A 20,558-nucleotide genomic window follows, 5' to 3' on the forward strand; every position below is an offset into this window, starting at 1 on the left:
ATACCAAGGAGGCATTTCCTTACACCAACCACTAATAATGATAACTGGAAACACAAGCTGTACCAGCTACCACTGCAACTGCTGTGCTTCTGATCTAGGATATCCTAAGGAATACTTGATGTTCTAAAACCCATAAAAGTCTACGGCTCAATGGGAAGGAATTCCATCAGCCTGCTGACTCAATGGTTTCAGATAATGGATAATAATAATAATCATACTGCCATTGGCTAACGTGGTCCCTGAACAATTCATGATTGTTTGAAGAAAACAACCAGAGTCCTAGCTCACAATGTAATTCTTGCAACTCATCTTTTGTCAGACATAAAAGACTACTAACACGCGTTTGAGTACCACTAACAAATGCCAGCCTCATATTTCATTGTGCGTCCTGCTTTATCTCAATCCCAGTAGAAGTTGGTGTCACAGTCTCAGAGGATTTCTTTCTAATGTCGATTACGCATCTCTATCAGATCACTGCAGTCAAAAGAACTATAAGCAGAGGTGCAGAAATTTCATTATAATGAAATCTTCTACCCACCCTTGCAACACACATAGCTGGTCCTCAGCGGGGTCACCATGATCATCTTGTGTCTCCTCCCCTATGACATGGTGTTTAATTCAGACAGACACCTATATACTGAGATATGGCTGCTTGTTCTTTGCAACATTTCCTGATGTGAGATAGGCGATGTATACCACAAAGCTGCTCGGCCACTAATACTTTACAACATGTTTGTAATTGTTACTGACTATGCTGTTCAACTGTTTTGTTAACACCCTGAAAAAACAAATATCAATAAACAGATTCAAACAAAGAAAATGAGCACTAGTGCTGGAACTGAAAATAAATCACCATTACGAAGTTACATGAACCGGACCAAGAACACAACAACTTAGAACACACTTATCTGGGACCATTCGATTACTCAGAGCCTCTGCGAGTTGCTACATAGTGCTGCAATTTGAAGTTCTTTTCTTCAGAGACTGACTAAGGGTGATAATTAGGTAATTTCATAAGAGGTAAAGACACTGTTAAATTATTAGCAAATGGCGCATTGTTACTTACTGGGCTAATGGATGATGGCAAGGAAGAGACAGGAAGTGGAGACAATCTTGTGAATGTAATGATGAAAAAAAGGAGTTTGTCTCCTCTTTCTGGTTAGAGGCCAGATGTAGGCCAAAGAGGTGAAACCACAAATTGCAGAAAGCATTTCCAGGCTGTATCTTGCGAGAATGGAGTCTAGTTAGATACCTCTTCATGTCAGTCTTCCATTACTCATCAGTGACATGCCCATTTCCCAAATACAAATTTATGAACCACGTTTTTAGCTACAATTCAAGATTTACTTTTTACAATCAAGTATTGACTATAAAGTCAGCAACACGATACTGTGCATTTATGCAAATTAAACTTCAATTAGTGATGTTGTTTGTCATCAGCTGCAATACTGCATTTTCATGCGAGACCCTTCATTTTGAGCTGGGAAGTTAGTTTTGGATCAACGTATACATCCAGAGGAATAAATAGTGAGAAGGGAAATGAATATATGTACTGAACAAATATTTTCTAGAAGATGCAACTCAAAATAATATACTTGCTAATGTAAGTGTAGATAGTATACAATTGCTTAGTGTAAATTGCTATCAGAAAAGGCTTACCTGTTCAGGACTGGCTGTTATTGGCCCTCCTGCAGACAAGGGGGGAGCTTGGGGTGGTGTGTACGGTAATGCTGATGGTGAGGAGGAAGATGAATACATGTTGGTGTTCTTTTTTTGTGACTGCGACTTGTTCATGGTTGCTGCTGGATCTACTTCTGGGACACTCTGCCACACCAACAGGGACAAAAAACACAAGAGCAGAAATATATAGAGGTTCTGTCAGCTTTTCCAATGTTCAAACACAAAACACAGGAATTATGCTCGAAGTCTTGCACTAAGACCTTCAAGACTCACCTATTCAATGGCCAAGTTTAGCAAACAGGATTACTAACTTTCTGCCACATGGATTACAACAGAAAAGCTTGGCCCCAATGTCCTCCCATGTAAGTTATAAAAGAAGCTAGTTGCTAGAGAGGGGTACTTCTCAAAGTGGGTCCATTAAAGACTTTGCATGCCAGCCTTCCACAAGGAGCCATTCTGACAATGTTTCTTTCAGTTCTTAGGAACAAAACTTGAATTTGGGTCCTATAAAATCTCTTGCCCACAAATTAGATCATTCTATCAAATCAAAAAGCAAAATAGCTCCAGTTATCCCACTAAAACAGCTAGTAGTGTCCACGCAAGTGGAACTTCCACAAAAAACCTTAATAAATAATAGAGGAAAGAAGATGCTTTTCTCTAAGATCTTTATTGGAGTTACCTGCCTGCCCAAAAGGCTGCATTGATGTTAAGCAATTCTGTTGCCCGACTAGATGTTCTATGCTGTATTTAATTACCCCTTACCCTGTCATGGGGGTGGGGGGTCGTTTTTCATGTGACCTATTATTAAATATGGCATTAAATTGGGTATGGGGTCTAGGAGGTGTCTCTACACGGTTAGTGGTAGGCAATGGCTGGGGATCAAGGGTTTAGGCTGGGGATCCTGACAGCAAGAGCTATACTGGATCCACATTGTGTTTTGTTTCAATGCCTATCCGGGGTGAGGGGCTGGGATGTTAGATTGTTCTATGCTCCCCCTGTCGGAGAGTGCCTAGTTTTGGCTACAGTGCCGATGGATTGTTAGTTCACTAGCATTCCTCGCTGGGGGCCGGTGAAATAGATGTAGGTAAAGGAGGTGGGGTGATTAACGCTGCAAGTGGGAGGCATAGCAATTTATGGCTGTGCATATTAATAAATACATGGAATATCAGAGGGATCAAAAGTTACTCTGCGCAATAGAGTCTACTCCTTTCTCAGGTGACACAAAGTGCAGATAGTCTGTTTACAGGAGAAGCACCTAGTGGGTGGGGAACCTCAGAAATTAGGGAGAAAGTGGGAGGGACAGCTGTTCTCTGCATCCTACTCCTAGTATGATAGAGGGAAGGTACCTGGGCTGCCCCAGGGTTACTATTTAGGCATATCTACAGTGAATTGGTGTGGAATGGCGTTATCTCCTTTTCCTTCTTCAAAGCAAGTAAGATTGTAACAAGGATGACCAGTTTTTCTATGATAGAATCCAGGACCTACTGGAGGGTGTCGTAGGGTCCCCCATGATCTGGGTGGGAGATTTTAACTCTATACTGGATTGAGACAGAGATCACTACCCACCAAAACATTGCACTAAGCTCATGATGGTGGTTCCCTTATCACAGTCAAGTACAATTTGGGCCTACTAGATGGCTGGCGAGCACTGCACCCGGAGGGGCGTGAGTATACCTGCCACTCTCGAACGCTTAATACCTATGGTTGTGTGGAATGCTTCCTGGGTGGGGGCGGGTTTGGGGGGGGGAGCAGAACACACACAGATGACAGCGGTGAAGCATCCGGGATGGTTCCTTTCTGATCTTGCCACGTGTTGCCTGCACTGCGTTGAAATAATGTGCCTACTGGTGCTCTTTACTGATGAAAGACCCTGATCTCCGGACAGACGTGGTGTGCCAGGACACATTGGCTACCTCTCTGACTGACTACCAAGGGGTGAAATGGAGGACAATGAACAGCCAGAGGTATCGAGTGGGGGACGCTGAAGGCAGTGGTGAGAGGAAAGTGCATAGGGACCCCTTTGTGGAGAGCGCAGACAAATGAAGGAGGATAGCAAAGCACAGGAGAGATACTTGCTTGACCTGCAAAAAATGTAAGTAAGTTTGGTTGATATGCATGCAGAACTGCTGAGGGTGCATAGAGAGATGCGACGGCTTTGGAATACACTTGAGGACTACCCTTAAAACATATCATCAGAGGTTACAAAAGGAAGGTGACAAATCCGGCCAGTTTCTGGCCTGGATCCTCCAGCGAGAAAATGGAAGTTCCTCCCATATTGAACCTCTGAGATGCTGCTGGTGTATTAGTTACCAGCTGTCGGAATATCTTGTCTGCTTTGTATATCATTTTAAGGCCACGTATTAGACTGGCTGGGTTGGCCCAGAGGGGGCACTGGACAATTTCTTGGAGAGGGTTGGGCTGCCTCGTTTGGGGCCGGACTATACGCAGGATTTGGAAGTGGAAATCTCTCTGGAGGAACTGAGTGACACTATAAAGACTCTCAGTAGGTCCAAGTCCCCGGGGACCTCGTGTGAAGGGATTGTGTGTCTTATGCAGAAGCTTGGTGGTGACCCAGCAGATCCATCCTTGTATACTCCACTCACCACGCTCAATTTGAATGTTAAAATACTACTCAAAATCTTAGCGACTAGACTGTTGGGTGTAATACGTGAGCTGGTCCATTAATAACAATGCAGCTTTATACTGGCATGCAGTAACCTGCATAGACTCACTTATGTACTGCATGAAACCTGGGGTGATGAGGCTGAAATGGCACTGGTTTCCCTGGACCTAGAAAAGGCTTTTGATACTGCTGAGTGGAGTTTTCTGATGGAAGTGTTAGGAGGTATAGGATTTGGGCCTAAATTTTGTGCTTGGGTGCAATTTATTGTTCACCAACCCCCCCATTAGTGTCTAGGTGGGTGGTGATCTCTCTAAGGCGTGGGTGATCGGGTAGAGGGACCAGACGGCGTGTCCCTCTTACCTCTCCTCTCTTCTTTGCACCTGTGATTGAGCCACTCGCTCTGCTGTTACGAAGGGAACTGGAACCTTGGGGGATTTGGGTGGGGGGTTTCCAGCCATGTTGTTTCCTTATAAGCTGACAATGCGTTAGTCTGTGTAAATCTCCTGGCGAGTCAGTACAACTGCTTTTGTGGTTACTGACTGTTTTTGGCAAAGTCTCAGACTTCAAAAGTAATATTTGAAAACTGCTTTTGTTCCCCTTGGGAGGGTTGATCAGGAAGAATCTGAATCAGCTCCCAGATGTCGAGCTCCACTGGGAAACAGAGATTTCGGTACCTAGGTGTTGGGATCTCACACACACACAGCATTTGAATGTGGACAGGGTGGTGAGAGGCCTCGAGAACTCAACTGGGTTCTGAAACTGACTCCCCCCTCTTGGTGATGGGTAGAGCAGTTACCGTGAATATGTTTTTTTCTCCCACGCTGCCTTTATCTCATCCAGAATTCGATATTCCCGCTTGAGCTTGAACTCTTCTGCAAACTGAACAGCCTGTTAGTCTCCTTAATTTGTGCTGGCCAAAGTAGCACGATGGAGTTGTCAACGCTCAGAAGGGATATAGAAGATGGAGGGCTAGCTTTCCAGGACATGCAGTTGTACTAGTTTTGGAGCACATTTACAACATGTTGCAAGGTAGATGGCCAAGCCTGACAGTTAGGGGAAAAGGTTGTTCAGATACAAGGTTGGGGAGGACACCTTAGCTCAACTGTTGATTGGGGGGACGGGGACGTGTGGGGCAGATCGGAACATCAGGTCCCTTAAGTGGTCATGACTACAGCAGCAATTTGGGAAATGGTGGTACAGAAGGTGCTTTGTAGAGCTCCCTTTGACAGGTGACTGTGGCTTGGGACCTTGCACTGTTTCGGGCCATCGATGCCGACATGTCTACGGAACAATAGAGAGTGAGGGCTGTTAGGTGGCAGGTTATCTTTACCCAGGCAAGCCTTTTTGTGGTGATGCCGCGTCCTCGCGACTCCCGTTTTACGTCTTGAGCTCATGACAGAGAGCTTGAGACACTCGGAGTCAAGAGGACGGTTGGGGCGGTAGCTGCGACATCGCAGCGGTCTATATGTTCAATAAAAGAGCTTAACCTTACCTATACTTGTAGTCATGTTTACTACAAGTATTTCTGGCGACGAGTAGACCGCTGCATCGGACCCATTTTCCTCGTCGAAACCAAGTAGGAAGTACTTCTAATAATAGTAACGTCAATCTGAAGAACTGAAGCAGTTACTTAGATTTTTTTTTGGGGCCAATACTGCCATCTCATGGAATTAAGAGGTACTGCACTTTGATTTTAAAAAGAAAGATAATTTTGACAGTTCATCTTAATTGTTTTTTTGGGCTGCTTATATTACAAGGAACAATCAGTGTTTTTTTTTTGTCTGTGATCTGCTGTGGCTCTTATATTGATACAGACGTAAAAGTAAAGAAGGTTAAGTAAAAATTGTTGCTGGTTTTCTACTTTTCAAGAAGCTCAAGACACCTTTGGAGTAGGTCCAGGTCATTTTCTGCATTATGCCAAACTGGAAAGCATCGCGTGGGAGGTGTGGTGCGACTTTCCGGCAGAATAGCGATCCTCAAGAGTGGCTTTCTTCAGTGGGGAGAGGAGTGGCACTTGATTACCCTGTTCTATAAAGCACTCAGGGGGGATATTTTGAAAATGCCCTACACAGCGATGGGCTGGGCGCGACTGGATGGACCAATCTCAGACACTGACTGGGTCCATGCATCAGAGCTGGTGCGCACTTTATCTTTTAATAACAAATTCAAGCTGTTACATTTAAATTTCATGCACAGCACTTACGTGGCATCTCACAAATTAAATAGAATGGATCTCTCTAAGGCAAAATGCATGCGCTGTGGGGTGGAAAATACGACCTTTTTGCACCTGGCTTGGAATTGCGCTGAGATCCAGAATTTTTGGAGAGCAGTGGTACCTAGGGGCCAAGGGGTTGGTGATCCCTCTGACTAGGATAGCTAGTCAGTTGGATGTGGTGGCAAGGTCTAGGGTGCGTAAGATTCCCAACAAACTCACTCAGCTGGCTTTTCATCTAGCTAAATGGCATGTGGCCATGGGGTGGTTGGGAACCAGGATGCTGCTGGTAGGCCAGTGACAGAGACATACTTGAATGGGGAGCGGCAGAGAAACATCATATGCGCCTGTCACATATTGATGAGGGGGCAGCGGAAGAGATACTATAGCCTGAGGACAGCTGCTTGATACGTTCAATGACGAGGGGGATTAGAGTTCTGATTTCAACTAAGAAGATGGAGAGTGACTTGCTTGATCGGAATGTTAAGGTGGGATAACATTCATGAATAACGTGACAACCAGGTGTGTATGTGCTGTGTTTATCAATAAGGACTTGGATTGATGGCTTGGTTCATACTATAATGAGTACTACCTATAATACGGTTTCTTTTGTTGATGCCTACCCTGAAGTGTGATTTAAGTCACACCTGCAAAACCGTGCACCTCTTGATCTGTGAGGATATAATATGCGACCCTGAGATCCTTTCACTGCATGGTAGTTTTTTGTTTCTATGCAAAAGCCAGAAAATAGTTGAGAAAAAAAAAAAAAGATCGTGATTGGAGCTGTATATGATTTGTTTTTGTTTCCATTTTAAACGTGATGTTTATTCACAATATAACGATTAAAAAAAAACACAAGCAGAACTTCTACTAAAGAATACATGCACATTCCAACATTGAAATCAGGTGACATATTGTGCTGTATCACTGTATAATGAAGTGATAATCTAAAGCACAATACTAAAAGTGACTCTTGGTAGCAGCAAATGTTAGTAATACTAACCCAGAGAAAAAAAGGTTCTTGGAATTTCAATACTTAAATATGTTAAGTGCACTGAAGAAACCAGGCCTCCATTCTAGCATTTCATGCACTTCTATGGAGGATGTAACATCGATCTTTTTATAATTTTTGTTTACACAGAAGCAAAAGCTGGCGCTCATGAACAGGACTTGATAATTATTGAAGAGACACGGATCCATTCCCCTTTTATTTAATATTCTTCCATAAGGTGAGAGCAACTCGATGAATAATGAAGTAAGAGTACAGAGCTAAGCTAATCTTTGGATCAACATGACTGTGGCCATGCATTTTTTATAACACCTGCTACAACTGTAGAAGCGTCAGCCTCATTTGAAATGGACTGGAAAGGTAAGAGCAGTGTTTAGAATGTTTGCTAAAAATACGATTCAAATACAGAAAAACAGTCATACAAAACTTGCAAGTTCTGGTAAGCCAAGTCTCCTTTCAAGTTTCCTCAAAATAAATTGCTGTAACTTCATTTGTTTCCATTTACAACCCTATCAAGGCAGTTGGCACCCCTCTACCTCATGTACGGGTAGAATATTTGGAAGGAAATGGTAGGTTGACTCTGCTCCGAGACATTCCACTGAGAGCTGTAAACCAGATTAATTAGATGTATTTTGGGATATTACAAGTGCATTAGGCTTACATATATCTGATTTTGGGGGCATTCATCAATGTTGAAAAAACACAGTCCTCCACAAAACGCAGTCCTTCACCAAGTCAGTCATTTTAAAGTTTTTTTACCTAAACCCCTTCTGGAATGAAAGGGCTGACACCTAGAGATGCCCTTAGTTGAAAACGTCTCCATTTCTGATTAATGTAACAGGCTGTCCCAGAGGAAATAAATTATCAACAACATGAAGCATAAACCACAGCCCAGCAAGATGGAGGTGGATTCTCTTGGCACGTGCCACAAGAAGAGTATGTGGAGCTTGTTAGGAGAGGTGACTGGGTCCTAATAGACAAAAGCAGGTAAAAGCCTGTGCAAAAAACACATTAGGCACCGAGTGATGTCCTTCAAGGCAAGGGACTGAGTGTGAGGCATCCCTGCAAAGTAATATCATAAAGAACCTGGGAAAAATGTGAGGTAAATTGTTAAATCTCCAAAGCGTCAGACAAAATACCTCTTATGGCAGGTGCCACTATTGGAAGCATCTCCCTGGCTGCTGCTGTCTGATTCTTCAGGCATGTGTGCATCTCCAGCAGAGTGCTTCCATATTTATCTTTGCCACTTATGGTGGCTGCCATCTGTTTCTTGTGGGTGGTGGTCCAAAACCAGAAAGAAGGCAATGAAGTGAGGGTAAGACACGAATAAGCGGAGCCCAAGGCGGATGGCTGAAGAGGAGGCAGTGAATGGGACGAGATGTGGACAGGTGGTGGAGAGGTTGAACGTCTAAATTAGGGTGAAGGGCCATGCCCTTTTTTCAGCAACAGAAAGTAGCAGGAATAACAACCATGTCCTACTTCTGAAGTCAGCATCCACCGCAGAGATCCTTCTGGTCAAAGGATCCCGCGCTTCCTGCTGTAAAAGGGACAGATGGTCTTCTGTCAGCAGTTCTGGGGATGGAGGGGTGTCGAGGAATGGTAGGGTATAACCCTGCTGATGATATGCAACACCCATTGGCATTAAATGCCGATCTTGCCTCCATCAGGGTGGCTGTGTGTTACTAAGGACACGCTAAAGAGGTTTGGAGGTGGCAGCAGTGCAAGGGGCGACTGACTCGGCTGTCTACTGTCCCCTGGGGCTTTGAGTCTGTGGCCACGAAAAGGTTTTGGGGATTGCTGAGCTGGCTGCAGTTGTTAGCGATGTGAAAAAACCCTACCAAAGCCATGGAGGGGGTGAAACTCTTGGTGTGGCAGATAGGCTGAACAGAAGAGGCCCGCTTTCCTTAAAGTGCTTTAGACCAGCATCAGCCTTATTCTCAAAAAGAAAAGAACCATGAAAAGGCATGTCCATCAACCTAGTCTAGATGTCACCCAAAACACCAGAGGACCACATTTGCAAGTCAATGGAGGGTCACACTGCTACCAAAGGCCATGCCAATGGACTTAGTTCTGTCAAGCTCACAAGGGATCATACATTTCTCTGCCTTACAACCATCTTGAATTGTCTGAGAAAGAATGGTACAAGTTTCATCAAGCACGATCAGTAGAACCTGGGTGATCGAGTCCCACAGAGCAAGGGTATAGAGGCCCAGAAGGTATCTGGCATAGATGGACCACAAAGCACGACTGGTGGAGGAGACCACTCATCATCATCATGATCAGCTTTATTTCAGTAAAAAGACCTTTAAAAGCAAATACACAATTCAATATCATATAAGATAAAATCAATGCATTACGTTTGCTCTTTTTTTTTTTTTTTACAGCTAAATATCAACATATGCAAATAAAAACTGCAATTGGTCAGTCCAACAAATAATAAATAGTAAGTTAATTTCAATTTAAAATTTGAGGACCATTTTCCCACGTATGAAACCAACTGTAAGTAGGTATTTACTCAGACCACATACTATGTAGAGATTTGTTTCATATTTAAAAATTATTAGGGCTTCTAGATGTTTCCTAAATCACATATTTCTGCAAATTGGTCGTATCCATTTACTCCTGTGTTTGTCATAGGCCGTGCAAAGAAAATACAACATGTGTGCAATATTTTCAGAGCTACCTAAAGTACATAAAGTGCAATTAGTATCTTCTTCAATATTCTCATTTAAATTCCATTTCGCAGTGAAATCTCTTACTTGAAGGGTATCACAGCGGAAGTTCAGGTATAATGTTTTCTCCAGCTGGGGTTGGATTGTATCAAGGGATTCTTCAAAACCTAGGTTTGGCTTGACAGTGAGGTATTGTGTCATACTTCTGCTTAATCTAGAGTTTTGGTGTAAGGCATTTAAGAAACACTCCCAGTATATTTGCTTCAATTGGACCTTTGAGTTTGGTGTCAATGTGTGAGGTTCACTCCAGTTATAAAGTAGGCCAAGCTTGCCAAACCAAGTCTGTACATATCGAAGCCAGAGGAAAGTTAGGGAGCCATTAAGCTCCAATAGATCCTCAAGACCTTCTCTATGGTGGATCAGTTTCAGAGTTTCCAACAGTCTTATCCAATACAGCAATGGTTTCAGGGCTACTAAATTCTCTGCTTGTTTGATGTTTAAATCCTGGGTCATAGGTATTAATGGTGCTGACGTAGGTAGCCCCAGTTACCCTCTCAAAAATGTATTTTCAATTAGTATGAGCTGTTTTATGTCACCTATGTCCCATAGCTCAGCCCCATATAAGGCTGCAGCAACCGTTTTCGATTTTGATCTTTGCTAGTAATAGCCTTTTGGATGTGAACAAGCACCACTTTTGTTTTGCTCATATGGTGGAGCCATGATAGCCAGGAATCTAATGTTACACCAAAGTAAATAAAATTGGACATATGCTCTAATGTTTGCTCCTGGATTATGAGGTTTTACTTAGAGGTAGTAGGAGGTTTAATGGCCATGTACTTTGTTTTGCTTAAATGGTGTCATCCTAGAAACATAGCGCCGGAACAGGGGTCCACAAAGCTTTGGGGAGTCATGGCTGCATTTTTTTTAGATGGTCAACTACATCATTCACATAGCGCGAGAACAGGGTGGGTCCAAGCACACACCGCTGCCTCACTCCCCTATTGATGGGAATGGGTTCCATGAGTTCACCATGCATACCCCATCTCACTTGGGCATAGTTGCCTTGGCGCAATAATATTATTTGAGTTAGAAGGTTATCGGTACATCCTGTCTCTTGAGCATAGCCCACAGAGGGCCTCTTGGGACTAGGTCAAAGGGTGCCCTCAGATCTATAAATCAGATGTACAAATGCCTCTCCCTTAATCTGGTGTATTTCCACAGGCTACATAGGAGCCTGAAGACTTGGTCAATTGTAATTACAAGGGTCCTAAACCCTCCCTAGTATACTGATAAGTTGTTATTATCGTCCTTTCAATCGCTCAGTTTCCTTAGTACCTGCCTAGCACATATTTTTGTAGTACATCTATAAGGTTAATTGGCCTATAATTACCTGGTTCCTGCTTGCTCTCTTTTTTGTGGATTGGGACTGTTTCGGCCCCTTTCCATGTGGGAGGAACCGGTGTTCCCGAGGCCACTGCATTACTATATGGATCCCATACTTCTTTGGCATGTTTAAAAAGGTCACCCGGGGTTTTGTCCAGACCGGGGGCTTTGCCTAGTTAAAAGGCACCTATGGCCTCAAACATTTCATCCATACTGAAACAATTTATGCAATTGTTAAAAACCTTTTGGAGTTCTTGCCTATGCTTGATGGGTTCAGAGTACACATCTGTAAAGTATGTGCTCCAAGAACTGGGTTCCAAGTAATGCTCTGTGCGAGTTAATATATCTTTGCTTCCATGGGCAATTATCTTCCAAAATGTGAAAGCATCCTTACATTTTGCCGCTTGAAGCAAGTCATCCCAGTCCCACTCTTCCGAGTTCCTTTTGGCTCTCTGAAGAGCTTTTTTTTTTTTTTTTTAAATAATTAACCTGGCCTCTCGCACAGCTGTTACATTTTTGCTCTCTATTGCTTTAAGTAGTGACTTCTTAGCCACTTTGCATTCCTTCAATTACCAAGGACTGCGTACAAAATCTCTATCTACCACTTCCCTTTCTTTATATCCTTGCGGCTTAGTAAAGTGCGACCTGAGAGCAGTGACCAAGGATTGATGGACTTCCAGTATTGGTATATCAAATGAGGACTGCTTAATAAAAGGGCTCATTACATCCGAAAGTATGTTATAGATGTTGGTCAAGATTTCTAGGTTGTTCAGTATGGCAGGCCATTTTACTGTCCTGCGATTATTGGCAATTGACAGCTGTATAGATGCTATGCGTATTTCTGGGAGACTCCTTTCCATCGCTAAACATAGCAGGAAATTGCTGCTGTCTTCTCTGCACTCTATTCTGAAGGCAATTATACAATCCCATGAGATTCTACTATGTAAAATGTAATCTAACCTAGATTGAGCGCTACTCCTTTTAAATGTATATAAATTAGCATTATCAGGGCTCACCCAACCACTGCATGCTCTTAGGCCATGTTCTAGTGTAAGATGTACCAATTGCATAGCTGCAACTGTGCACTGTACCAATGGACCAGCTCATAATTGGGGAATACTCTTGCCATGTCCACGTCCTCCATAATAGATCCTAAGCCAGATATTGGCTCATAAGTACAATTGAAATCACCCCTCTATAAAAGTTGTGTCTTTATGCACTATGGTTTTAAGAGTGTTATCTAGTGTTTCCACAATCCTTGACCCCTGGTTGCTCCTTCACGGCCTTATGTACACATTAAACACATGGAATGAAGTCTTATTATGTTTAATTAACTTTCTTACCAGGATGTCAGGCGAATCTATGGGGTGCACTGTAACTGTAGCATTTAGTGACATTTTTAACCAGAAGACCAACCCCCCTGAGGGTCTGCCACTCGGCAAGGGGATTGTGTTAAAGTATTAAGTTTTACATCCCAGCTTATATAATGGGTCCACCAGCTAGAATGCATGAAAAAGGCAGAGATGAAACCGGTGGACGTACTTCTGTCAATCAAGGTGCTTTAACTTGTGTCTTAATCCTGCCATGTTCCAAGAGACTAGACAAATGGATTTTGAATCGGATGTTATTAGGGTGGTTGTTTGAGCCTCATGTCTTTTCATAGCTATTTACGGGCTTCCCTCTTCCTTTCCTCTGTAGCTCCTGAGGTATGGTCCTATCTAAACTCGTATCTTGAGCCACCTTCACTATTTGGGCCTGCACACACAGTAATTTCCTAGTGTCTATTGCAATTGGTTCATTATAGCTCAGACAGTCCACTGTCTCCAGATTTGTCACCACCCTCCGAGGGACCCTTGTCTACAGGCCCCCCGGACCACGACAGCAATTCAGCGACTCCATTACCGACATCATCGGCACGCATGCTCTTGCATTCACTGACTACATGCTCCTCGGGGACTTAAACTTCCACCCCAAGAACACAGACAAAAACACTGCCACCCTGCTTGACAACCTCTCCAACCTCGGCCTCAAACAGCTTGTCACAACACCAACCCGCTCCGAAGGACACACACTCGACCCTATTTTCTCCGCCTGAAATCAAGTCTCTTTCAGCCACACCACCGAACAGACCACTGCTGCATCCACTTCTCCTTCAAGAAACCCACAACACACCACCACCCATAACGGAGCCCCCACTGCAGTTGAAACAAGGTCACCGAAGACCAACTTATCGCGACCCTCTACCAGAACCCACCCACCGACACCACGGATGCCGATGCAGCTGCCCGCAACTTCAGGCAATGGGTCAACACCTGTGCCAATACTCTCACCCCAATCAAGAATCCCTCCAACGGACACACCAACAGAAAGGCCTTCTTCTGGTTACTGTCAACCTCCACAAATCTAAGTAAAGCTGGCGAAGACTCGAAAGAAAGTGGCGCAAAGATCAGACTCTGGACAACCTCACAGCCTTCAAAAACGCCATCCGCAGACACCACCAACTCATCCGAGCCGCCAAGGGAACCACCTTCAAAGACCGAATCAACAACAACGCACACAGCCACAGGGAGCTCTTCAACTTCGTGAAGGAACTCTACAACCCCAGCTCCCACGCCAATGACACGCCGCCATCCCAAGACCTCTGCAGCTCCCTAGCCTCCTACTCCCACCGCAAGATTGCAGACATCCACGACAGCTTCAGCACCCAGACACCCCCCCCAGAGACCACAAACACCACAGATTCACCTCTGACCAACCTCCTGCTCTCCTGGACCCCCGGTCAACGACAACGACACCATCGAAATCATGAACACCATCCACTCCAGCTCTCCATCTGACCCCTGCCCTCACCACATCCTCAACAAAGCAAGCTCCGTTATTGCACCCCAACTACAGAAGATCAACAGCTCCTCCGAGTCTGCCACCTTCCCGGAGAGCTGGAAACACACCGAGATCAACGCCCTCCTCATAAAACCCAAGGTGGACCCAAAGGACCTCAAGAACTTCGGGCCTATTTCCCTGCTCCTCTTCCCGGCAAAAGTCATCGAGAAGGCGGTCAACAGACAACTAACTCGCTTCCTTGAGAAGAACCCCACCCTGGACCCTTCCCAATCCGGATTCCGCAGCAACCACAGCACTGAAAGCCCCTCATCGCCGCCACTGACATCAGAACCATACTGGACAGTGGCGAATCCGTGGCCCTCAACCTCCTGGACCTCACCGCCACATTCAACACAGTCTGCCACCACACCCTATGCTTACGCCACAGCAATGCCGGAATCCATGACAGAGCCCTGGACTGGGTCACCTCGTTTCTCATCGGCAGAACCCAGATAGTCCGCCTCCCCAACTCTGCTCGGAGGCCACCAAAATCATCTGCGGTGTACCCCAGGGTTCGTCCCTCAGCCCGGCCCTCTTCAACGTCTACATGGCCCCACTCGCTGACATCGTCCGATCCCACAACCTCAATATCATCTCATAAGCCGACGACACCCATCTGATCCTCTCCCTCACCAAGGACTCCACGAAGACCAACCTCCACGAAGGATGAAGGCCATCGCCGAATAGATGAAGAGCAGCTGCCTCAAACTCAATTCAGACAAGACGGAATTTCTCATCTTCGGCTGCACCTCCTCCGCATGGGATGACTCCTGGTGGCCTGCCACTCTCGGCACCGCTCCAACTCCCACCAACCACGCACGCAGCCTAGGATTCATCTTGGCCCCCTCACTATCCATGACCGAGCAAGTCAACGTCTTCTCCTCCTCCTGCTTCAACACCCTCCTCATGCTCCAAAAGATCCACAAATGCATACCCACTGAAACCAGAAGAACAGTTACCCAGTCACTTGCGAGCAGCAAACTGGACTACAGCAATGCCCTCTACGCAGGAACCACGGCCAAACTCCAGAAGAGGCTGCAAAGCATCCAGAACACCTCCGCACGCCTCATCCTGGACATGCCCTACCACTGCCACATTACAGACCACCTGAAAACCTGCACTGGCTCCCATTCAACAAGAGAATCACCTTCAAACTCCTCCCCCCTCCCCTCCTCAGCACCTGGAGACCCTCACGGGTGAGTAGTGCACTTTACAAATTCCTGATTGATTGATCTGTTGGTGCTGCCTTGGTTGTCTAGTCGAAGCATACTGATTCTGACACAAAATGCCTCCCTCGATCAGTGGGATGTGAACCTTAAAACACACTGTGGGTTTTATGAATGGGCTAGCTCTTAGGTCCATGGAGATCAAGCCATCTAATATTGTTTTATCACTAACCACAAGGGCAATAGTGTTATTACTCCCATTCGAGCTGACTAGCCGTTCTGCTCTCCCAATATTCGAGTGGACAACCAACAGACACTGGTGCTTATGCCTGATCCAGTGTATGATTTTATTTTTAAGAGAATCCCCATTCTCCCAGCTATTCTGGATGAATTTTTGAACATTTGTTAAAAACAATCTATGTTCCCTAATTGCGTTTGAGCATTCATTGGTGTTTTGCATGTTATTGGAACTTTGTCTCCGCCTATTTCCAACCCTGTTTTGCTGGTACTGCATATTTCTACCTCCTGTTTATTCTGTGAATGGAATTTTGTATTGGGGAGCCCTGGAGGGAGCTTTGGACGTGGATGGGTGCTTTAAGCGCATGGCGGAATCAGGTGCGGGCCCTCCTCCTGACAACAGCAGTCTTCTGGGACAGTGAGTTCCCCGGCAATACAGCTCCCTAAGCGCTCATTTCCCAAGGGTCTCAATCCAATAGGATTATGTGGGACTATATGGGAATGCATTTGGGTTCACCTTACTGGCCAAAGCCTGAAAAAACCCAGGTCTTGGGCGCTGGAAGCTTGGTCAGGAAGTCAGAATCCCCAGTGCCGGATGGTAGCGACAGGCAATCTGGCAATTGGCTGAAGGCCCCAAACAGAGCTTAGCCCAGGCCCCCAAAGAAGTTATCAGGGAGAGCCTCATTAAAGGGAAGCAATGGCTCAGAACTGGTGTGTCCCTGCTAGAGCCCCTCAGTAATCACATTTGTCTTCACCTCTTGGGTGGGAAGCTGGAGATCCAGGATTTCAGCAGTCCTGAAATATATTAAAAAGGTAAGTAGTTAATGTACTGAGGTGAGCCCTACCTGAAAGAAACAGAGCAAATGATAATGACCCTACACTTCTGGGGATGCTGGCTTTCTGTTCAAGGAGGGGGGACGATGTACTTTATAGTCACACATACATCAAAAGGTACATTGAGCCAATCCACCTATTCGCTCCCGCTCCTTGTAGGTACCAACATCTCAATAGTTGTCACAGTGGGCGAGAGTAAAGACTGAGGGATTCTTGGCCCGAGGAATGCCCTAGACCAGTTAGGGCTATTGAATGAGGGCAGAAACAGGCTGGCCTTATTACTGAGATGGTTTGAGTCCTACTACTCAGCAACCATCCCACTTAGTTTTTAATCTTACCTACAGTCTCCATAGAATAAAGGTATTTAACTGGGGAACTGTAAACCATTTTTAACTTACTGATCTGAATCCTATCGTTATCCAGTGGTCTTTTATCTAAGAACTCCCTCTTGCTCTGAGTCCAACAGGAGGACGAGTCTACCCTGGTGGTACTGTCCTACCAGGTCGGGGAGAGGTCGTCGATGATGAAGCATGACACTATTATGTGTGTGAGGCTTCTTCCATAAGAATAATCTTCTCTTCTTTTCCCTTGCACCTGCACAGGAATTCTGGTGGCATCCAAATTGGAGAAAATCTGGTAATGTTGAGGTAGGAATACTGTAACTTATATTCTACCTACAGCTGCCACACTGTTTTGTGATAGTTTTCCAACCCCAGACATAACAGGCAAAAAAAGTGTGGGATCTGTCATAGACATTCGTTTGCGACATTTCTCACAAGGCTTAAGCTTTAGAGATTTCAGTGGCACTATGCCTTAGCACACTGGAAAAAAAGTTAAAAGTTTGAAAAACGTAGTCTGAAAGATACCAAGATCTGAATTCTGCAGGCATGGGTGGTGCTTATACAGGCCCGTGCATGTCACTTCCCGCACTGAACACGTTGATTCAGAGCCATCGGTACCACATTGTAGCAAGTGCAGGTACTGCTGAGGATTTTCTGGATCTAATTTGACACCTGGGAAAGTCTTCAAAAAGTGAGGAATCTGGGGTTAGCAGTCTTTATCAGAATGTTGTAGCACACATCTAAAGTCTTGAGAGTGTAAAAACCTATACACTGCTGAAAATTAATAATATAACTTAAACAAAAAAGAAAAGGTAACAGGGAACCCAATGCAATTAAAGCAACCTGGATGGAGTACATTCAGGCACTGCCCACATGTTTTCCACAGGAAAGAGTTTATATTATCCTTAAGAGCTTCCACTATACAGTACAGAAAATATACTGATGTAAAATGCACAGCACCAGAAATTTCTCTGTATAAATCTCTCCTAAGCAAATGGCACACACATTAAAGGTGGATCAATATTAGTAGTGCATAAAACAAATGTATTAGGAAAGTCACGAGCTGCCTGGCACTTGCCATTTTTTTTTTATAAACAAGTTTTATTGTTTTAGAAAAGGTATAACAAGTCACATTAAAATCCATTAGCAAAGCACGTACACAAGTAACAATTGGGCCCACCCATGACCATACAGTGCAATAGTCAATAGTTCTCACAGCACAACTTAGGTTCCCCATGGCGATCCACTCATAACATGTCCGTCTCCATATTTCCAATCCCTTTACACCATGTTTTATCATGTTTGGCCTGGCAACCTCGAGCCTAGTATCCTGTTTTTTTCCCTGTTGGACACACCAGTCAATGCCACACCTCCACTATATCAGTGAGGAAGGCTTCTCAAGTGTCCACCGGGCCACAATGTCTCATTTCGCTACCAGCAGAGCCACTCCCAGAAAGGCTCCATATGCCCAGTTGCCCCCCACATCCTTGAGGACACGCAGCAAGATTAACAATGGAGCCATACCTATATCAAAGCCCAGGATGGTGGATAGTTCAGTGACAATCACCTCCCAATAGCGTGCTATACTAGGACAGGCCGACACCGTATGAAAAAAATCAGCATGGGGCAGTGAGCAGTGACGACAAAGAGAGCTGACCCGGATTTCCGCTTTGTGCATCCTATCTGTAATAAGATATGCATGGTGTAGGTAGTAAGTCTGGACAAGTCTAAGCCGGGATAATACGATCAGAACCCTAGGGGCCATCAGGGCGTCCCACCAGTCCTCATCACCCAACTGTCCCAGCCAACCCTCCCATCTAGATCTAAGGCCCGTTTGGTGATCCAAGGTGTTAAATACTCAGGGTGCGATACAGTTGAGACACACTGCCCTTGCCCAGTACACCCATCATATCCTTGGCTTCCACCGGACTAAATTCGGGAAGCACTGTATCAGGTGACATATGAACCCTCAACTTGTGTGCAGTTGCAGGTATTTATGAAATTCTTGAAATGATAGCATATGTGAGCCACTCCCGACGTCTCCAAGAAGTGTGATGCTAATCGCATCCCATCTGCCAAATCTTTCAAGAGAGGATACCTCCCCAAGCCATAAACAGTGCTGTAAGGGGGTCTGTTGGGTAAGTTAAGACCACCACCCAGTGGAGCGTAATGCAGCCCATCACTCGATAACCACCTTTCAGGTCACCTCAGGGATGCTGATGGGAATAGGGGTGCCATGAAACAGCGCCAGAATATGAGGAAATCCTGTAGTAAGGAGCTCTAGTTGGTATGTCAAATCCGACCACCCGCCTCCCAGTCAAAAACTGACCACCAACAATTGTGAGGCTAGGTAAAAGAGACTGGACATCCCAAGCCCCCTTCATAGGTGCCCCGTTGGCAGGTAGAAAATGCTAAGCGGGGATGCAAATTGGGCCACACGAACCGTTTCGCCATGGAGTTCATTTCATTAAACCAGTGCCTAGAGATCGTGGTGGGAACGTTTTAGAGGAGGTAAAGGAATCTGGGCAGTATCATCATTTTATATAGGGTCATCCTGCCCGTGACATTGAGGGGAAGGGCCTGCCATCTGTCAAGGTCCTCTTTGATCTTGAGGGTAAGGGGTGTAACATGAAGGGGCCATTGCAACTCAGGCTCCAGGGCAACGTTGAATGCCCAAGTAGCAAAAGCTGAGGCAACTGATCTGGATATTATGTTGCCAGTCAAAGCAATCCCATGCAGGGTGTAGCAGAACCAACAACAATTTAGCTGGATTAAGTGCCAGTTCCAAGGCCTCCGCAACGAGACCCAAGAGCTACAAACATCGGGGCCACTTCTTACTGGATTGGCCAAGTACAGAAGGACATAGTCTGCATTAAATGCAATATGATCCTCACGTCCAGACCCATCCCTGTATCTGGAGGTCACCTCTCAGGATCCTCACCTGGGACTCAATCGCTAGCGTGAAAAGAAGTGGTGATAAGGGGCAGCCCTGATGAGTCCCACATCTTTTACGAAAGAAGTCTGACACCACTCAATTAACCTGAACCTGTGCTGACGGGTTGGAACAAAGGATTTGTACCATGCCACAGTATTTGGGACCAAACTCCGCCTTTACCAGCATACAGAATGCAGGAAAGTATCCTCCTTTTGGCATGGTTACCCCCACTTTTGGCCTTCTGTTGGTGTGTTTTGACTGTGTTTACTGGGATAGTAGTAACCAGGACTCCAGTGACTGTGCGCTCTCTCTCTCTAAATTTGGTTGCTCAGGACTTAGCACAACCCACAATTGGCATACTGTTGCCCCCATAAAAGTCTCTAGTATATGGTACTTAGGTACCCAGAGCATTGGGGCACCAGCGGTTCCCCATGGGCTTCAGCATGTATTGTGCTGCCTAAGGGAGCCAATGCAAAATGTGTCTGCAGGCCTGCCATTGCAGCCTGCGTGAAAAGGTGCATGCACCCTTTCACCACAGGTCTCTGTACCAGGTTCCTGTAAGTCACTCCTATGGCAGGCCCTCCTA

General features: G+C 45.2%; 1 protein-coding gene across 6 annotated transcripts in view; it reads right to left on the minus strand.

Annotated features, from left to right (window-relative positions):
* The window catches only part of TOM1L2 (target of myb1 like 2 membrane trafficking protein), a 336,841-nt gene that overhangs the window by 159,005 nt on the left and 157,278 nt on the right, over window positions 1-20,558 (minus strand). For 3 of the 6 annotated variants that reach the window (XM_069210085.1, XM_069210083.1, XM_069210081.1), the window contains exon 6: window positions 1,660-1,824. In XM_069210085.1, coding sequence (XP_069066186.1) covers window positions 1,660-1,824 — 165 coding nt within the window. Of the gene's footprint in view, window positions 1-1,659; window positions 1,832-20,558 lie in introns of all 6 variants that reach the window. The other 3 variants (XM_069210084.1, XM_069210082.1, XM_069210080.1) reach the window with 1 other exon arrangement.

This window comes from Pleurodeles waltl, chromosome 10 (assembly GCF_031143425.1).
Source record: "Pleurodeles waltl isolate 20211129_DDA chromosome 10, aPleWal1.hap1.20221129, whole genome shotgun sequence".
Lineage (NCBI taxonomy): Eukaryota > Metazoa > Chordata > Amphibia > Caudata > Salamandridae > Pleurodeles > Pleurodeles waltl.